At 42.4% G+C, this 19,995-nt stretch overlaps 2 protein-coding genes across 2 annotated transcripts in view; both read right to left on the bottom strand.

The window, feature by feature from the left end:
• Positions 1-1,226: 1,226 nt before the first annotated feature.
• Positions 1,227-2,779, bottom strand: pierce1 (piercer of microtubule wall 1). The gene is made up of 3 exons (XM_061261846.1): positions 2,545-2,779; positions 2,021-2,099; positions 1,227-1,874 (listed from the first exon to the last, which is right to left on the bottom strand). Exons 1-3 carry the CDS (start codon positions 2,724-2,726, stop codon positions 1,692-1,694), a joined length of 444 nt encoding a protein of 147 aa, XP_061117830.1. The 5' UTR covers positions 2,727-2,779; the 3' UTR covers positions 1,227-1,691.
• A 13,376-nt stretch (positions 2,780-16,155) lies between these two features.
• LOC133140815 (formin-binding protein 1-like) overlaps positions 16,156-19,995 on the bottom strand; it is a 35,746-nt gene continuing 31,906 nt past the window's right edge. The window contains exon 19 of the mRNA XM_061261034.1: positions 16,156-19,710. Within this exon, the coding sequence (XP_061117018.1) occupies positions 19,703-19,710 (8 nt within the window). The 3' untranslated portion in view covers positions 16,156-19,702. The remainder of the gene's footprint in view (positions 19,711-19,995) is intronic.

Here is a 19,995-nt window from a genome sequence, read left to right on the forward strand (position 1 = left end):
TTTCCATCACGTTTATTAGATTTTGTTAGTATTTGGTTACCTCCTGCCAGGGTTGTATTGCTTTTTTCTAGAATTTTCCATGAGTTATGAGGCATATAAGCATTGTGCAAGTTTGCTTATGTCCCTTGGCAGTTTTATTTTTAAACCACCCCAGCTAATTATATGAATGAATGTCACATCTTATTAGAAAAGCAGATTATCATTTTTTTCTGTGGCGACAAAACAACAATGATGTTGATAATGATGGACAGTGATGATGATGATGATGATGATGGTGACAGTGATAGTGGATGATGATGAGGATGATGATGATGACGACAATGATGATGATGTTAAGCTGTATTGCAGTTGGCCAGTCTGAACAAAAAAAAAAGAAAGATTAAAATGCCTGCTTCCTTAGTCAAATGAGAATCGTTCATTTCCACTTTCCGTTTTCTGCAGGGACTCATTTTTAGCTCATGTTTAATTCAGGACAATTATTTCTATCAATATTTAAACAGGTTGTACCACTGGGAATTTCCTGTGAAAACTGCCAGGGGGCATACCAATTCACACTGCCCTGCTTTATGTGTGTCCTTAAAAATATCATCTGGATTAAACTACTTCAGATAAAAAAAAGCAGCTGTGCGAGAATTCAGACTCTGAGTGCAAGAGCAAGGAGAAAACTGTTTAAATAGATTGCAGTTATGCAATGCATTTCCATAACAGTGAAACTCTTGCTTAAAATAACCCAATATTTACCCCTCTTTCAAAGGTAGGTAACCTGCACCCATGCTAGCAGCAATTATAGCCAACCAAGCATTTCCGGCATCAGGATGGAGTGCACACACAAAGTCAAATTCATTTAAAGCTATAATTATATGGCTCTGCTCAAAAAAGACATGACATGACACGACTGTTCATACTGCTATACTGGCTTCATTACCTTTCATAGTGGTATGAGAAATCTGAATTAATTCAAGAAACCTCTTTCATGCCCTTTAATACACTGTCACCTAGTGGCTATTCAAAACCACTGCGAATAGAAGAGGTCCCAGTCAATAATAGACGTTTCTGGTGTTCCTGGTGCTGTAACTGAAACGGAACTATATTTGGTCACGTCCCTTAATGAATTTTGCAGAAAATACATATATAATGCAAATATGAATGAAATATGAGTCACAGTGGGCTCCAGAATTATTGGCGCCCTTGATAACTATGCACAAAAAATGCCGTAAACTAAAAAATTATAGTTACTGACATAAGCTTTATTTTCCAACATGTGTAAAGCAGTGTACTTCAGTAGTGAATCAATGGAATCAACCAAACTGATACATTTTTCATCAAATTAAAAAAATATTGACACCCCTGGTTTAATGCTTTGTGCAAACACCTGTGGCAAAGATGACAGCCATGAGTCATTTCCTATAATTTATAAGGCTAGAGAACACATTTGGAGGGATTTTCGACCGTTCCCCCATGCCAAACTTTTCACAATCATTAATATTCTTGGGATACCCCCGCTTCATAACCCAGTTCAGACCACAGGTCTTTTCGTGGGATTTAAGCCTTTTCAGATAAAATGAGAATACTACATAATCACATATTCCATTCCATAAGATTTGGTCCGAAGACAGTGATTGACAGCACCGATCTGCTAGTGTCCGAAGAGGAGAGTGGCGTTTTTCATGTATTGCATTTGCATTAATTGTTCACTGGCCACCTCTGCTGTGGAGATGAACTTGGTGGAATCGCATTCTGTCCTGGGACTCGATGTTGGCGCTGGGCAGCATGACTCGGCTTGTGTCCAACCTGGTGTTCAGGCAGGTGTCTCTGTACATGCCCATCTTCAGCATCGGCTCGCTGAACTTGCGGTTATCCCCATGAAACGCAGTCTGGAGGAAGACGGTGGAAAGGGTCAACGATATCTGTTTCTAGTGAGAATACTGTAGAATAATAAGGTAGGCTATATCATAAAAGATACATGCCCTCTTAGTCATTTCAAATTTGCTAACTATGCGAGCAGGCGGAGAGCTCTCACTGGCATCTCGTGGACAGTTGGTTTCTTGCTCCCGTAGGCTTGGTTGGTCGTCCGATACAATGGATTGATAACCTTCTTACTGAAATTAAGAAAAATACATATTTGCTTTTTAAAGGCTTGTAGTTCTCACAGTAGTGAGTATATGATGACATATAAATTGAACTGAAACCAGCAGTATGTCATGTTCTGCAAAAATGCAAAACTGTGAAATGTAAAATGACTGAAATCATTAGCTTGGTGTTAATGTCATTAAGTTCATTTCAACCCACTGTGTTTACATTAGCTAACGTTAGCTAACGTTAAACGTTATCTTACTATTCAGCCGACCATTCTGGGCAGACTTTCCCACTATCGGCGATTAGCAAATGAGCTGGCCTTCTATAGGTCAGTGACAACACAAAATATCACATAATAGCAAATAGTCAATAACTAGCAAACCAAAAAAGCGATTAAAAAAATATCAGTAACTTAACGTTAATTCTAACGTAGAACCAGGCTTGCGGTGTTTGAAGAAATCGACCCACCTGTATCCCTGAAAGCAGTCGGGGTTGTTGAACCGTTTTGGTAGATTTTGGTCCACAGCATATACATCGCTGGTTTTTACTGGCAGATTGCTGTTTAGGTTTTCGACAAGTTGATTTTCTTGCTCGGGATTCATATTCAGAGACGAAATTATTTTCGCGAATTCATTCCTCGACAAAGGCATTCGGTTGCTACAAACACAGCGGTTACCAAGTGACGTCTTCCTTCGTTTTTCAGTTCAAGTGACCCGAATGTTGGTCGGTCGTAGACCGTAGCAGGCATTCGTCAATAATGTTATTCGGCTCTGCAGACATCCTCTCCGTTTGTTTGTGGACGTTAATATTTTTAAAATGGAAAAAATAAGAAAAGATGGATATTGAATTGCACATTTACATGTTTGTGCTTCACCTAGTTTGATTTTATTTACAATAATTATTAGGGGTCCAAGAAAAATGAAATTACTTCATAAGCGACAACGTGAATGTAGCTAATTGTAGTCTGGAGCCCACTGTACGTGTGTTGGCAATGGATATATATAAATATCAATAAAGTGGAATTGCTCTAATTCTGGGCAAACCTACTCTCCTCTGACTGACAAGCTTATCCTGTATGCAATTGCATCTGGGAGGGAGGGATTTACCTCGCCTAAATAAAATGCGTATATTTGCGGGAATTCATAATAATAATTATTATTATTACTATCCCCTGGGAGGTTAACTTTATATTTACAATAATAATTTACATTTATTTTTATTTACAATAAGAATCCAGTGAGCAGCAGTTCTGCAGACAGAAACGCCTTGTTAATGAGAGACGTCAGAGGAGAATGGCCAGACCTAATAAAGTGCTTGGTTAGAGTATATGTAGAGAAGGGAACTCAGTGGGCTCAAACTAACTGCAATGTCTGACATACCGGAATCTATTTCTGACTTTCAGTCGAGTCCGTGTCTCCGGATTGTGGTTCTCAGTTCTATCCGTGACTCTCGGTTCCCCGTTTTGGGTTCGGCTCTGGGTTTTCCCCGAAGGCACTCAGAACCATGAGTGTGACCTGCTGCCATTTAACCCTTGTGTTGTCTTAAGGTTAAAAAATAACCCGCCATGATGTTTAACAGCAGAGAAAACCCTCTCTTTTTTCTACTTGAAATTTGATGACAAAGTTGGTGATGAGTGACAGGTTGTTTCTTCAGGCAAAATAGTTGGGGTTTAAAATTCAATTAAGCTGCTTTATTTTAGGGGTGTAGTGAAGGCGGAGGCGGCACGGATGGTGCAGTGGGTAGCACTACCGCCTCACAGCAAGGAGGTCCTGGGTTTGAATCCCCGTTGGCCGGGGCCTCTCTGTGTGGAGTTTGCATGTTCTCCCCGTGTCTGCGTGGGTTTCCTCCGGGTACTCCGGTTTCCTCCCACAGTCCAAAGACATGCAGAGAGTCTAAATTGCCCGTAGGTGTGAGTGTGTGAGTGAATGGTGTGTGTGCCCTGCGATGGACTGGCGACCTGTCCAGGGTGTATTCCTGCCTTTCGCCCAATGTATGCTGGGATAGGCTCCAGCCCCCCTGCGACCCTGTTCAGGATAAGCGGGTTAGGATAATGAATGAATGAATGAATGAAGGCAGATCATTTTTGACCCTGAGGACAAGGGGAGTATACAGAATGTTAAGACTACACAAAGGTTAAGAAGGGGGCTTTCCACCTGGCGGTGCAGGCTCAGGTGAGTATCAGCCCTTACATCTGCTTCTTCACACACACGTTTCTGTGCACTCATGTTTTTGTGGCACTCGTGTTCGTGTGTGTGTGTTGTGTGTGTGTGTGTGACCTCTCTCTTGCTGCCCTTCTCTCTCAGGTCCCCATCGTTTCCTCCAACAACAATTCTCATGCTCCCAAAGAAAATCTGGTGAGACAAGCGGAAAACTCTAGGAAAAATAAAAATGTAAATGTCTCACTATAATGTAATGTGAGTGTGAAAACAGCTAAGTATAAACATGTAGGCCTATATTTTACAGTTGACTATTGAAAATTGTCTACTATTGAAAAGTGTCTACCTACAGTGGTTTCGTGTTTCATTTGGTGCTTCTGCCTCAGCAACAAATTTGCATATATTTTGTTTTTTTCCACAGTAACTACTTGTTGGTAGCACAACCACCACCAGGTGGCAAATGTGAGTACTCTCAACCAGAGCTGTCTCAAATGCTTGCAATGTTCTGACAGTAGGGGGCAGCAGAGTGATGTATTTATAATATAGGCCTATGTTTCAAGAACAGCCCACAAACTCCTCCAAAACTATCTAAAGATACAGTGAGCTAGAAATATTCATAAGTTTGTTCTATGCAATAACTGTCATTTCACAAATAATGTTCAGGATGAGCTTAGCATTATATTGTAGGCTACAATGGTTAAAGTTTGAACTGGGGTCTGACTCTGATGATAGGAAGTCATGGCATGCCAAGAATATGCAACAAAATACTAAATATGACTACTTTCATTCACATAACATTGCTGTGTCCCAAACATTATGGCGCCCTGAAATGGGGGGCCTGTGTATAATCACTGCTGTAATTTTTACATGGTGAAACCAAAACGTATAAAAATGCCCTTTATTAAAATCTGACAATGTGCACTTTAATCACATGATTTTTTTTTTTTTTTTACAAATCTCAAATCATGGAATACAGAGGCAAATAAACATTTGGAGGGCATTGTAGGACATAGTACCAGTTTCAAAATGTAAACAGTTTAGGAAACTAACATGGTGGAATTTGTCTGGCGCAGTGCTGGAGAACTCCTGGCCTATCCTGGCTGGTTGGGAGGTGTGCAGAAGTTCCGGGCCGACCACAGCGCATTATTACTCACGGTACGAGTTTGAGAGGCTCAGCGCGTACCAAAAGTAATAATGAGCCGTGAAGCCGGCACTGGTCTGGTCCTCCTCTCCTGTAGGGGGAGCTCTGTGTGACGTGTCCTCCTGGGCATGTCCTGACACCTAACAGCAGAAGAAGTGGGGAATACAGGTGGTTACTCGGGGGGGAAAAGGGCAGCAGATGTCTGTTATCTGGGCGCTTTGGAAGAGACAGGGAGGGTGGAGATTACCTGGTGTGTGCTGAAGGCAGCCATAAAGGCTGTGTCCGTTCTCTCATGCAGGGTCCTCTGTTGACTGTTGACGTCTCTGGGTGGGCTAGCTGTGGAGGCAAACAGAGAGGGGAGATGAGAGAGAGAAGCTGATTCCTAAAATTTCATTTCGAACACGCTCACTGACCCATTTTGTCTTTGTTGTTTATCTTTGAAAATGTACACAAATAGTTGATTAAAGTGTTCAGCACATTAGAGTTACTTTGATGACTGCAAATGAATGAAATCAGACAGCCATCCCCATTCTACACTTCATTCAGGCTTCAAAGTTATCTTGGATTGAATTATAGTCAATTTGTTCATGCTGTCACGTTTCCTTACATGATCCATAAATATATGGTCTAGCGCTGTTACGTAGCACTAGTTACGTAGCACTGGGAAAAAGATATAAATGAAAAATAAGATAAAACTGAAATAATAGAAACCTATCAATTCAAGTGACTTGCAGTTACCAAAGATTTAGCTTGTTTATAGCCAATGTGGTATTGCGTGTTTCCTAGAAAATGAGACAATTCCCAGGTGTTTCCAAGAAAGTATCTACATTTCTATGAAGTACACAAACTCCTACTAATAATAACAAAACCACTACTAATTATACTACTACTACTACTACTAATAATAATAATAATAATAATAACAATAACAAAATACTACTATTAATAATGCCAATAATAACAATACTCCCCAGGGAAACCTTACCTTTTACGGTCAGTTTCCTGAGAAAATGTAATTTCTCTCTATGGTCTCATCACTATCATTTGAAGGTAGAAAATGGGAAGCATTTTTTGGCGGTTTTTGTTTTAGGAATTAGTATTATCAGTCTATTTTCAGGTTTAAAAAAATAAGTAGGCAGAAATCAAACATTTACTCCATTTGTATTGTATTCAGTGCGAAATTAATCATTTGGGATTTTTCAACTTTTTGACCAACAGAGGGTGCCATTTCACAGTGCACAGTGACTATTGTCCCAAGAGACCTGTTGAGGAACTGGCCTCCATACTTAAATGCAAATTGCAATTGAAAAACGGATTGCTTTTTCACATTGTTTAAATGTTTATGCATTCGAATCTAACATGTATATATATTTTATATAGTAGAGTTGTAATACATGTTATTATATAATACAATGTAATACATATTTTCATGCTTTGCATGTAGGCTAATTTCACATTCAAATTATTTGAGCTCTCTTTCAGCAACTGTCAGGGGGAGAGCCCCTCCTTTCCTCCTTCCCAGCTCGAGGCCGTGACCACTGCACGAGGCTGAGGAAACGGGATTCTACATGGATTTAAGCCACACACGAACACTTTTTAAAAACATAACCTATTTAAAATCAATAACTTTATCAGAACCAAGAGGGTGTGTTTTGAAAAAAGGCTTTATTTTTTATTTTTTAAAATTATTTAATAAAAATGCGTAATTTAATTTCGTCAACAACAAAACCAGTCTTAGAAAAACTATAGGATACTGGTTGGACTAGTTTCACAGTTGATTCTGGATTCGTACAGGTGACATCGATATGGGAAAACTTGGCCTAGAAAGAAAACAGGCCTACTATCCGTGCGTATTTCCGAGAATATCTGGATAAGTGTGTCCTCAATGCAAATGCCATCAGCAAAGGACTACTTAAAATATTCAAATTTCAACGTGAAAACCAACACCGTTCATATAGCCTAATGCAATTCGCTGTCATCAAGTCATTGATCGGTCTAAACCGTGGGTTACTGTACCTGAATAAGGTTCATGACGCATTGGCCAAAGTCTCTGTGCAGTAGTAGGCCCACTGCGCTTGCTAATGAAGAATGAGCTCGCTTGTGAACAATAGCCACGATTTCGGGATTTTCCGCAGTCAGTCTTTCAGGAAGCCTATCTGGGCGTATTCCACAGCTGTACGGGACCCTTAGCTTTTATCTCGATGTTACCTAAAATAGAACAGCCAGCAGTCTCAAGGCGACACAGGTCTACAAAACGTGGGGTTTGGGTGAAGGTTTATTCGAAATGTTAAATGAGTAAGGCTACATTAAAATGAGTTACATAAGATAGGCCTCTTTGGCTACCAAAAAAGTAAAGAAAGAATAAGGTAGCAGAGATTTTATAGGCCTGTGGCCGTAGCCTACCGTAGCCTATGCTCATATTTTACTTGCATAATAATAATGAAAAGTTGAATAATAACACAATGCAAATAATTATAATTGTGTGTAATATAAATTAAATTAACATACCTCTGAAAAGTTCCCCAGGTCCCACTGAGTCAGCGACTACTGAGAGCGTCAATTAATAGCCTACTTGAATTTAAGTTGGCCTACTTAAAATATTTCCAAAGTTTTTGTTGCTGCTCATTGTAGACCTACTCTTGTACTGATGCACTTGTGAGTGAAATGAATCGCCCCTGGTCTTCTCAATTGCTTTTATGCTAACGTTTCCGTGGAAGCCAGGAATTAGACGGACAATTCCAAACCGGAATTCCTGTGACTGTTTCCAGCTGATAAAAACATTTTCAGCACAAACACCCGCCATCCTGCTTAAAGTGCTCAATGAATCACATTTTCAGCGCGACCTACGCCGTCTGCGCACGACCGCAGTGCTACAGCCCAGACTGCTCACCGAGCAAAAGCGACATAGTGTTGATGTCGCCGCTCTGTCGCTTTCCGTCTTTGGGAGGTAGTCACGATGTAGCGTGGAGGTTTGTCCAGCAAATTTAGCGGCGACGTCGTGCTGTTTAATCAGACTCTGACAAAAGTATCAAACAAAATGGATCGTTTGCACAGGCATGGAAAAAAAACATTTGCAATTTTTGTTCCAAACACCAAGACATTCTTAAATCAATATTTTATAATTGATTTAAGCGACGTCGCCGTTAAATCTTACCAGGGAGACCTTTTAGAAACGTCAACCATTTTTAGAAATATTTAGACCAATTAGTGAACAAATTGGGAATGCAAAAACAGTCAACACAGTCAACTAAGTGCAAGATTCAGTGTAGAATTTCACTGTACAAATATCGCGACAATTTTCTACACATGTGTTGGACTGGCTGCTTGGGGCAATCTGTAACAGGAGAATCGGAGATAGGAGAATCGTCTTAACAAAATTATATAGATGCAACTTTCCACATATTTAGATTTAAAAACACAGTGAATTGTGGCCACTAATGTGTGTTCACGTGTGTGTGTGTGTGTGTGTGTGTACATACATCATGTATGTGAATGTGAATGGTGAATGTTTTAAGCAAGGATTTTATTATTAATTAATTTTATTACTTTTTTTTTTTTTTTCATATTCATTGATATTTTAATTGTAAAAGTGGGTGCTTGTCCCTCGATGTGTCTTTCTGTGTGTAAATAAAGTTAAGATGAAATGAAAATTATTTTGGTTATAGTCGAATACATGTAGTGGTATCATGAGATGATAAATTGGGAATTTGAGCAGAGACTTGAGGTTCCATGAAAGTATCACAGACAGACAGCAATTTTCACATTGTAAGTACGTTTTATTAGCCTGAATGATGATGGTGATGATGAGTTCTTCTTCTTCTCCTCCTCCTTCACCTCCATCTCTACCTCCACCACGAGTAACAGTATCTGGTTGAGCTTTATAGTCAAAAGAGTGACATCTATGATTGATTGACGTTCCTCAGCTGACTTCCTGATTCAGCACCGGACAGCTCCCATGTGCCAAGCCCTGTGGAGGCTGGGAGACAGAGACAGAACTGTGGAGGCTGGGAGAGGCTGGAGATAGCACTGTAGAGGCTGAGAGAGGCTGGAGACAGCACTGTGGAGGCTGGGAGACAGAGACAGCCCTGTGGAGGCTGGGGGAGGCCAGAGACAGCACTGTGGAGGCTGGGAGAGGCAGAGAGACAGCCCTGTGGAGGCTGGGAGACAGAGACAGCACTGTGGAGGCTGGGAGAGGCAGAGAGACAGCACTGTGGAGGCTGGGAGGCAGAGACAGCCCTGTGGAGGCTGGAAGAGGCCAGAGACAGCCCTGTAGAGGCTGGGAGACAGCACTGTGGAGGCTGGGAGACAGAGACAGCACTGTGGAGGCTGGGAGACAGAGACAGCACTGTGGAGGCTGGGAGAGGCAGAGAGACAGTCCTGTTGAGGCTGGGAGACAGAGACAGCACTGTAGAGGCTAGGAGAGGCAGAGAGACAGCCCTGTGGAGGCTGGGAGAGGCAGAGAGACAGCCCTGTTGAGGCTGGGAGAGGCAGAGAGACAGCACTGTGGAGGCTGGGAGACAGAGACAGCCCTGTGGAGGCTGGGAGAGGCCAGAGAGACAGCCCTGTAGAGGCTGGGAGACAGCACTGTGGAGGCTGGGAGACAGAGACAGCCCTGTGGAGGCTGGGAGACAGAGACAGCACTGTGGAGGCTGGGAGACAGAGACAGCACTGTGGAGGCTGGGAGAGGCAGAGAGACAGCACTGTGGAGGCTGGGAGACAGAGACAGCACTGTGGAGGCTGGGAGACAGAGACAGCACTGTGGAGGCTGGGAGAGGCAGAGAGACAGTCCTGTTGAGGCTGGGAGACAGAGACAGCACTGTAGAGGCTAGGAGAGGCAGAGAGACAGCCCTGTGGAGGCTGGGAGAGGCAGAGAGACAGCCCTGTTGAGGCTGGGAGAGGCAGAGAGACAGCACTGTGGAGGCTGGGAGACAGAGACAGCCCTGTGGAGGCTGGGAGACAGCACTGTGGAGGCTGGGAGACAGAGACAGCACTGTGGAGGCTGGGAGACAGAGACAGCACTGTGGAGGCTGGGAGAGGCAGAGAGACAGTCCTGTTGAGGCTGGGAGACAGAGACAGCACTGTAGAGGCTAGGAGAGGCCAGAGAGACAGAGACAGCACTGTGGAGGCTGGGAGAGGCAGAGAGACAGTCCTGTTGAGGCTGGGAGACAGAGACAGCACTGTAGAGGCTAGGAGAGGCCAGAGAGACAGCCCTGTAGAGGCTGGGAGACAGCACTGTGGAGGCTGGGAGACAGAGACAGCCCTGTGGAGGCTGGGAGACAGAGACAGCACTGTGGAGGCTGGGAGAGGCAGAGAGACAGTCCTGTTGAGGCTGGGAGACAGAGACAGCACTGTAGAGGCTAGGAGAGGCAGAGAGACAGCCCTGTCGAGGCTGGGAGAGGCAGAGAGACAGCCCTGTTGAGGCTGGGAGAGGCAGAGAGACAGCACTGTGGAGGCTGGGAGACAGAGACAGCCCTGTGGAGGCTGGAAGAGGCCAGAGACAGCCCTGTAGAGGCTGGGAGACAGCACTGTGGAGGCTGGGAGACAGAGACAGCACTGTGGAGGCTGGGAGACAGAGACAGCACTGTGGAGGCTGGGAGAGGCAGAGAGACAGTCCTGTTGAGGCTGGGAGACAGAGACAGCACTGTAGAGGCTAGGAGAGGCAGAGAGACAGCCCTGTCGAGGCTGGGAGAGGCAGAGAGACAGCCCTGTTGAGGCTGGGAGAGGCAGAGAGACAGTCCTCTTGAGGCTGGGAGACAGAGACAGCCCTGTGGAGGCTGGGAGAGGCCAGAGAGACAGCCCTGTAGAGGCTGGGAGACAGCACTGTGGAGGCTGGGAGACAGAGACAGCCCTGTGGAGGCTGGGAGACAGAGACAGCACTGTGGAGGCTGGGAGAGGCAGAGAGACAGCACTGTGGAGGCTGAGAGACAGAGACAGCATTGTGGAGGCTGGGAGACAGAGACAGCACTGTGGAGGCTAGGAGAGGCAGAGAGACAGCCCTGTGGAGGCTGGGAGAGGCAGAGAGACAGCCCTGTTGAGGCTGGGAGAGGCAGAGAGACAGCACTGTGGAGGCTGGGAGACAGAGACAGCCCTGTTGAGGCTGGGAGAGGCAGAGAGACAGCACTGTGGAGGCTGGGAGACAGAGACAGCCCTGTGGAGGCTGGGAGACAGAGACAGCACTGTGGAGGCTGGGAGAGGCAGAGAGACAGCACTGTGGAGGCTGGGAGACAGCACTGTGGAGGCTGGAGACAGAGACAGCCCTGTGGAGGCTGGGAGAGGCCAAAGACAGCCCTGTGGAGGCTGGGAGACAGCCCTGTGGAGGCAGGGAGAGGCTGGACACAGCACTGTGGAGGCAGAGAGAGGCTGGAGACAGCCCTGTAGAGGCTGGGAGACAGCACTGCGACTTCAGGGCAGGAGCTGTCCAGCCGAACTGAGCCATTCATCATTGTGCCACAACTCTTTATGATGATTTATCATTATGATTTCTGAGCACCTGTGGACAGAGGTCCCTGTAATTTTGAAATTACTTTCATGTCACATATGTTATTAATGTTCACCATCTGCATTTCAGTAACAATGGACCAACTGAATCCCACGAAGCCAATAATTACCTCAGGCCAGAGGAATGGTATCTATAACAGAGCCCTGTGTTTTCCCTTCATGTTGCAGTGTTTTCCATGATGCAGTTTTCCAATTGTGTGGTTTGAGTAAACAGCAGGTAAAACAAAGGTTTTAAAAAGGCATTTGCTTCTCGTTCGTAGGAGAGTAAACTATTGTTTGTAATTCATGAAATTTTTAAAAATAGATTATTTAATATTTTATTATTTTATTTAAACAAATAAAAAATAACTGAAGTATAATGGTTGGACTGTAATGGCTCCCTATTGAAATAAAATCTTACTACTGCCAGCCTGTACAGGCACTGGGATTCTAGTCCCTTCAAATCCACACTTCCATATACAGTGCAGTCCGTAAGTATTTGGACAGTGGTACAATTTCTGTTCTTTTGGCTCAGTACTTCAGCACATTGGATGTATGGTGTATTCAATCGCTCCCTTAGTGTAGGTATAAGAAAGCTTTTTAATATCTAGTCTTCATTCTAGGATTTTGATTGCCTTTAGGGCCACAGTTGTGCAAATGAAAGTCAAAAGAGCCATTTTGAAGCTGAGAAATAAAAAAGGTGAGAGAGGAGAAAGAAGCTGCCATTTATGTTTTTTTATGACTTTTGGTGACCCCAAGATGCAACCAATATCTACAATTCTTAAACTGCGATCCTTGGGTTCATTATGGCTCCCCTCACCATCCATGGGCGCTGGCAAGTTTGCAACCATTGGAACCATTCCATATGTTTTACTTGTTTTACTTAGCCTTTACAGTGCTAAGTACGATATATAACTATGTAATTATGTATTTTCTAAATGGTAAATGGTTGGCATTTATATAGCGCCTTTATCCAAAGCACTGTACAATTGATGCTTCTCATTCACCCATTCATACACACACTCACACACCAACGGCGATTGGCTGCCATGCAAGGCGCCGACCAGCTCGTCAGGAGCATTTGGGGGTTAGGTGTCACTTCGACACAGCCCGGGCGAGGGATCGAACCAGCAACCCTCCGACTGCCCGACAACTGCTCTTACTGCCTGAGCCATGTCACCCCCATTTTCTGTACCCATTACCAGACATGTGATGGTAAATAGCCAGCTGTGTCTTTCGTTCTTTGGCTTTTCCCATGCTGCTGGATAAAGGGATTTTGCATGCTTTTCCCGCCATTTTTATACTCTAGTCAAACAGAAAGTAATGGAATGACGCAGTATAGTTCCTTTAAGTAAATTGTTATTGCTAATTTAACTTTTATTTACAATAAATGTAAAGGGTGGCAATAATCTTGAAAGCTATGGTTTAAAAAAAAGATTACATGAAAAATAAATGAGAGTAAATTCATTTTACACATATGGTGAAAATAAAGCTAAAATGTATTACTTTAACCAAAACTATAATTTTTTTAGTTAAAATATTTTTTGTGAATATTTATCAAGGGTGCCAATAATTCTGTGCCTGACTGTATATAGCCTTCTGCAGACAGCATTCATTAACACATCCACGCCTGCCTCCTGAAGAGTGTTTCTGATTTGCCGGGCAGGTTACTCAGGGTTGGGTGTAAATACTCTCAAATCAAAGGTGGCCATCTGCCCTCTAACCTCATATTAATTGTTTCATCTCAAATCCAACGTGCTGAAGTACTGAGCCAACAAACAGAAATTCTACTACTGTCCAAAAACATACAGGCTGTATATACTTATTTTTGATAGGATGGAGAGCATTGGGCAGTGATTTAGGACATTCTTATCCAGAGCGACTACATAGAGTTACTACATCGAGGTCAAGGTAGGGGCCAGCACTCAGTTGTCTGTTTTCACAACAGTGGTGCAGTAGTCTACATTATTAAACGCTGTGAGAACAATGACTTGCTGACTCCTATCAGCTTTCTCAGTTGCTGCAGGTGGATGACGTTTTGGGGCTTTACTTCGCCTTTTACCCAAATCTTTTCTGTCTTTAAAATCAAAAGCTAATCCCGTTTCATTTAGATCCCGCACTAACAGATTTTTGTTCTGGGGAAAGCAAAGAGAAGCATTTCCTGCCAAGCAGGAAGCAGGAAGCGCCTGCTTGAATTAGATACAAGCGCCGTGTCCCTGAACAATAGAAACGTGGCCTGCACAGGAAAGGGATCTGCGTCAGTGCAGAGCTGCACATTTGGAAAGGTCAGTGACCGGCCCCGAGGAGGTGTGGCCACAGAATCACACAGCTAACAGGACCGCACGGTCACAAGGGCTGCACGGTTACAGGACTGCACGGTCACAAGGGCTGTAGGGCCACAGAATCACACAGCTAACAGGACCATACAGTCACAACGCCCACACGGTCACAAGAGCTGCAGGGCCACAGAATCACACAGCTAACAGGACCGTACAGTCACAAGGGCTGCACGCTCACAAGGGCTGTAGGGCCACAGAATCACACAGCTAACAGGACCATACAGTCACAAGGACTGCACGCTCACAAGGGATGTAGGGCCACAGAATCACACAGCTAACAGGACCATATAGTCACAAGGGCTGCATGCTCACAAGGGCTATAGGGCCACAGAATCACACAGCTAACAGGACCATATAGTCACAAGGGCTGCATGCTCACAAGGGCTATAGGGCCACAGAATCACACAGCTAACAGGACCATATAGTCACAAGAGCTGCAGAGCCACAGAATCACACAGCTAACAGGACCATACAGTCAAAAGAGCTGCTTCTCTTTAGGAGCTTTTTAAACTCACTTGCTGGTGTTTTGGTGGTTCAGGCTCAGTCTTTGCCAGTTCTCGTTTCCTTGCTCGTATTCAGATTTGTGTTGTGGCTGTGTCTATGTATACAGCATGATCAACATTCATTTTAAATGAACTGAAATGTAATTCACAACACTGGTTTAATGGAAAAGCTTACAAAACTGACAGCACTGTTGAGCATATCTGTGGCCGGGGACAATCGTGTGTGACTGAGAGGAGGCTGGTGTGTGTGTGTGTGTGTGTGTGTGTGTATGGCAGAGAGAGCAGGTGCACTGCAAGTCTGGCCTGAGTCATTCCCATGGAACAGTCATGAACATCACACCATGTGGCAATGTGCTTATTTCAGAATTAATTTGTGCCTGTATTTGTACTGTATCTCTTCCTCAAATATGTACTCTATGCAACAACAAGAGGAAACACAAGTGGTTGGTGCATTTTCATGAATGGTTCAGTTACACTGTTTGGCTACGCCCTTAGCAGACAAGGTTCATTTTACAGGTTACTGCATTGTTCTGAGTGATCATCTTCAGCCCATACTAAAGAACGTCTCTCCTACAAGTTGAATTAGTTTATGATTCTTGCATAAGAACAGACATCATGGCTGGTATTTACAAGGGGAAATATTGACTAGTTCCAAATTATTTTGTCTCTTGAAAAGATTCTCTTCTAAACCTTCGGAACAAAAGACCTGCCAGATGCGCAATTGGCCACAAGGTTTTCTCAGCAGCGCCACCTGATGGCCGAATCCCCTCACTGCAAGCATGTGACTTCTCTGCCTCAGGATTGAGAATAACTAGGGAGACCGGACGTCCCGTTTTCCTCAGACAACCTTGTCGTGTTGCAGCCCCTTATTCTGAGAAAATATAGATTTTCCCATTTTTCAGACTCTACTTTACGCCATTATCTTAGGTTCTCTCATTGCATAGTATACAGTCTTCCAGGGAGTCTGGTCACCCTATGAATAGCACACTCATATCCATGACTCCGCTTATTTGTTATAGCAACCAACCAGCCAACAGGACATATGCTGGTATATGCTCAAATCTTCAGTTTAATTGAATTGGAACATTTTTAAACACAAGAAAGATCCATTTCCAGAGGCTTTTCCTGAAATGTACACCTAATGTACATTTCTCTCCTCCACCCCTGCTTTCATTATCCCAGATAAAAATGTGCTGTAACATTTACAATGTCTCCAAGCAGTCTTTAGTGGATTAAGAATTAATATAAACAACTAGGCTGAACATCCCTAAGTAAAAAAAACAAAAAACTTTTTGACTGCACTGATGTCATTAGGGCATGTCCTGACTCACGTGTTTTGTGCAAGTTTGTATAGCATTTGCATGTATGTGGTGTGTACTAAGATGTTTATAATGCGCGTTGAGGTGCATTTGAGTCTGCAGGAATGTGAACGCAGTGAGACACATTAACAACAGCAAGCCATCTTCCCAGAGGTGTTTTTAATTGGCACAGTAAACACAACGTGATGTTATCAGTGCAAAAAACACGTGAAGGAATTTTGCTAATTTTTACGAAAACAAAACGACATTTAGCAAAGCAAAAACTGAGATTCACACAAGTGAAATTACAGTTAAAACCTTTAAAATTGTTTTTCATTTGTATGATTTTAAACTTTATACATATGTATTTGCTGGTCCTCCTTTTTAACGCGAGGACAAGGAAGAAACCACATCAGAGGACTGCAGATGATTGGCCATCGCTCATGGCACTAGAACTGACCAATAGCAGTGCTGATACAGGGCTGTGGTCACATGCCATTGGTCCTGAGCCTGGGGAGGCTGTTTACTCAGTCCTTACATCAGAGTCCTACACCATTTCAACTTAATTAGCATTTTTACTGAACAATTAGCATAAGAGAAGACCCACCGACACAGAATAAAGCATCAACTTCATCAAAATGTACTCTGATCCCAGATCAAATTGAGGTTGTTCTCAAAAACACACACGTCTGCCACATTCAGTCACAGTAATCACTTAAATAAACACTTCTTATGAGGCAAGTTAAACTTTTAACATTGTTATCTTGTCGTGTAAAGTCATGGAATCTGAATTCCACATGCTTGATTTGTGTACTTCAATGTGGTTAAATGATGACAGGCAAAAGATTGTGGTTCAACTCAATTGCAGGAAAAAGTGATCTTTTTATCCCCTATAAAGCAGCATCTCACAGACCGATGACCTAAAGCAATCTAGTGATTTGTAAGACTGGAGATGCCTAAACATGCAAGGTCATGCAAACAAGATCAAATGAATAATGTGTAAATAAAATGTTAAAAATGAAATATGAAATGTTGAAAAGAATACGATGGCGGTAGATGAAATCAAACCACAAGCAGATGATGAACTCGCAACCTTCTGCAGGGCAGAGCATGCTCATACAATGCTGCATAAAGAGAGGGAAAGACAGTATGCAATATGCATGGGAGGCTTGGCCAAATTACCAGTTCTTCTTCACTGGTGATTTATAGAAGAAGTAAACGATATGTAGCAACGCTCTAGTCAGCTAAATCATGACAAGATGGCAAGCTTGTCTGGTGGTTGTATCATTGAATGTGGCTAGTGAGTACAACAGGGCATTCAAAAATGGGAAAATTAGATCATATAAAATATGCTCAAATAAAACAAATAATTATACTCGTAATGGTCAAATACAAAAAACTACAAGCTGTGCAAATGTGATGCCACAGAGTGCTTGCTAATGGTAAAAGCAGTGCCAGTGTTTTAGTGTGATCAGTGTTAAAGGAAACTGTTATTTGTTATTTGCCAAGCTAGTATTTAAGGCAGTTGCCTTGTTACTGCTGCCTGAGTTGGCTGCTCCCTCCATATGTTAAGTAAGCTTTGAAAACTGAACATCACAGATCTCTCATCTGACATCAGCTCTCCCTGACCACCAGGGAGGGGGGGCGGGGTTATTCTTCTCCTCGCAAAGCTGACAGTGTTGTCAACGCACTTTTCACCAACATGTAAACGTCAAATGTTTATTCCTTCTCAAATACGCAAGATGCAGCAATGGCATGCAGCCAATATCTGTTTTCAAATAAATGAATCCATTGCAGGTTCAATGCATTGTTATCAATTGTTATCAATAGATCGTTAGTTTGCCTAAATCTGCACTGATGTTTTCAGGCAAGAGTTGGAAATAAAGAGTTTAAGTATGGGTTGTTCGCTGATGAAGGGACAGGTGAGTGACATTTTGAAAATACTGGGAATATGCTGAGGTTATGGATATTATGATTTTGACCATTTTCCATTTGACATTTTGGACACTTTGAACTTACAATGCCATTATTGATGGGCTATAGTCTTTACACCTCACAGTGGATTTCAAGTTTATTTTCACCTGTTTGTATAGCCTATGATCACTTGAATAAAATAATAGTCAAATGTGGCTGTTGCACGGATGTTCGTTAAATTACAGTAAACTTTCTCGCATAGCCTATTTATTTTTTGGTAATATAGCATACATCAAAAGTAGTAGGCTACTTTCTTTCTTATTTTTGTCACGCATTTGAGTAATAACAAACCAAATTTCTCTGTTGGTTTGACAAAAGCTTAGCAATCTAACTTCATCTATTTCTCTGGAAATATATAGCCTAATGTGTGCCATTACAGCTGATATTATATGATTTGTTTTTGTAATTTGGCAGTTAGGTATTTGTAAATTAAATGCTGAATTTTGTTTGTGTGTTGCTTTGTTATAAAAATCAAAACTATAATTTCCACTGCAGTAAACAGTAAAACAGTGCAAGCAAATTTAAAAAAATCGATAGGGTACTGGAAGCTCATTTGGCGATACTGTTGTCAACAAATGTCAAATGATATATAATTAGTAATAATAAAGTATCAAGTTAGCCTACCCAAATTGGGATGACTTACAAAGAGTTTCCACACATTCTTGCCGACTGCTAACTGTTTTCTCTGTTTATAGGTTTTACAGAGTACTGCAACAGGCATTTGTACCCACCATCCCTACTGTCCAAAGCTAAGATTAGTGTATTTGTTATTGTTGGTCTAGGCCTGCTATCTCCACAGAGAACACATCAAGCAGTGATAATTAAAAGTTGTTCTAGATTTTGGGCTGGTTTATAGTTGCTATGACAACTCTTTCACAGTTTTGTTGCACTGTCCTTCTTTGGATGCCACTGTGACATCAGAGGAACACTATTAACTGGTTTTCACATTTAATTCTAACTATAATTCCATTAATTTATGCTGGCTGAATTTATAAATTTATGTAGGATGAAACCTTATTAGATAGATAGATGGATACTTTATTCATCCCGAGGGAAATTAGACAGCTTTTGTTCAGGACTAAGCAAAAAATTAAACGTAGTAATTCCTCATTCCTGGTTGACATAATGAAGGCAGTTGTAATTTTTTAGTTGAGTTTTGAGGCTAATGAAAGAGGCTCTAATGTAGTAGGAGTCCTGAGTGTAAAGAGAGGCTGTACTGTATATGAGAGCTGTAATGCAGTTAATTGAAATGTATTGAAGTGTAATGAAAATTATGTAGTGTAATGAAGAGTTTTGAAGTGATGCAAGCAGTTGTAACGTATTTGAGTATTGAGTGTAATGAAATAACCTGCACTGTATTGGAGAGTTGACGGTAATGCAAGTAGGTGGAAAGTATTTGACTGTTTGACTGGGGGTAATGAAATAGCCTGTTCTGTATTTGCAAGTTCAGGGTAATGAAATAGCCTGTCTTGTATTTGAAAGTTGAGGGTAATGAAATAGCCTGTAGTGTATTTGAAAGTTGAGGGTAATGCAAGCAGTTGTAATGTATTTGAGTATCGAGGGTAAAGGCAGTGGCTGTAATGTACTTGCGTTTTGAGGTAATGAAAGAGGCTGTAATGTACTACAGTGCTGAGGGCAATGAGGTGAGTGGTGGAATGCCTCATAGCAGTTCTGTGTCTGCGTCTAACTCCCTCACAGGAACACTTTCTGCACTGCAGGCCTGGCTCCAGCCACACACTTAGGAATCTGCAATACAGATAAAATAAAGAACAAACGAAAAAAAAAGAGAGAGGGAGAAAAAAAACTGTCATTCTTCCAGATGGTTGAAAAAGTACACTCAGAGGATGTTTTTATATCACTTTAGAATGACATGAATGATAACAACAGAAAAACAATAAAGTAAAATAATACATTGAACCATGCTTTTCAATCTTGCACAAATGCGCATAATGTTTGTTATGTAAGACAAAGCACGGTGCTGTGAGAGCATTCTTTCATGTGATCGAATCCACATACTCTGGGAACCAGCAT

The sequence above is a fragment of the Conger conger genome, chromosome 11 (assembly GCF_963514075.1).
Source record: "Conger conger chromosome 11, fConCon1.1, whole genome shotgun sequence".
Classification (NCBI taxonomy): Eukaryota; Metazoa; Chordata; class Actinopteri; order Anguilliformes; family Congridae; genus Conger; species Conger conger.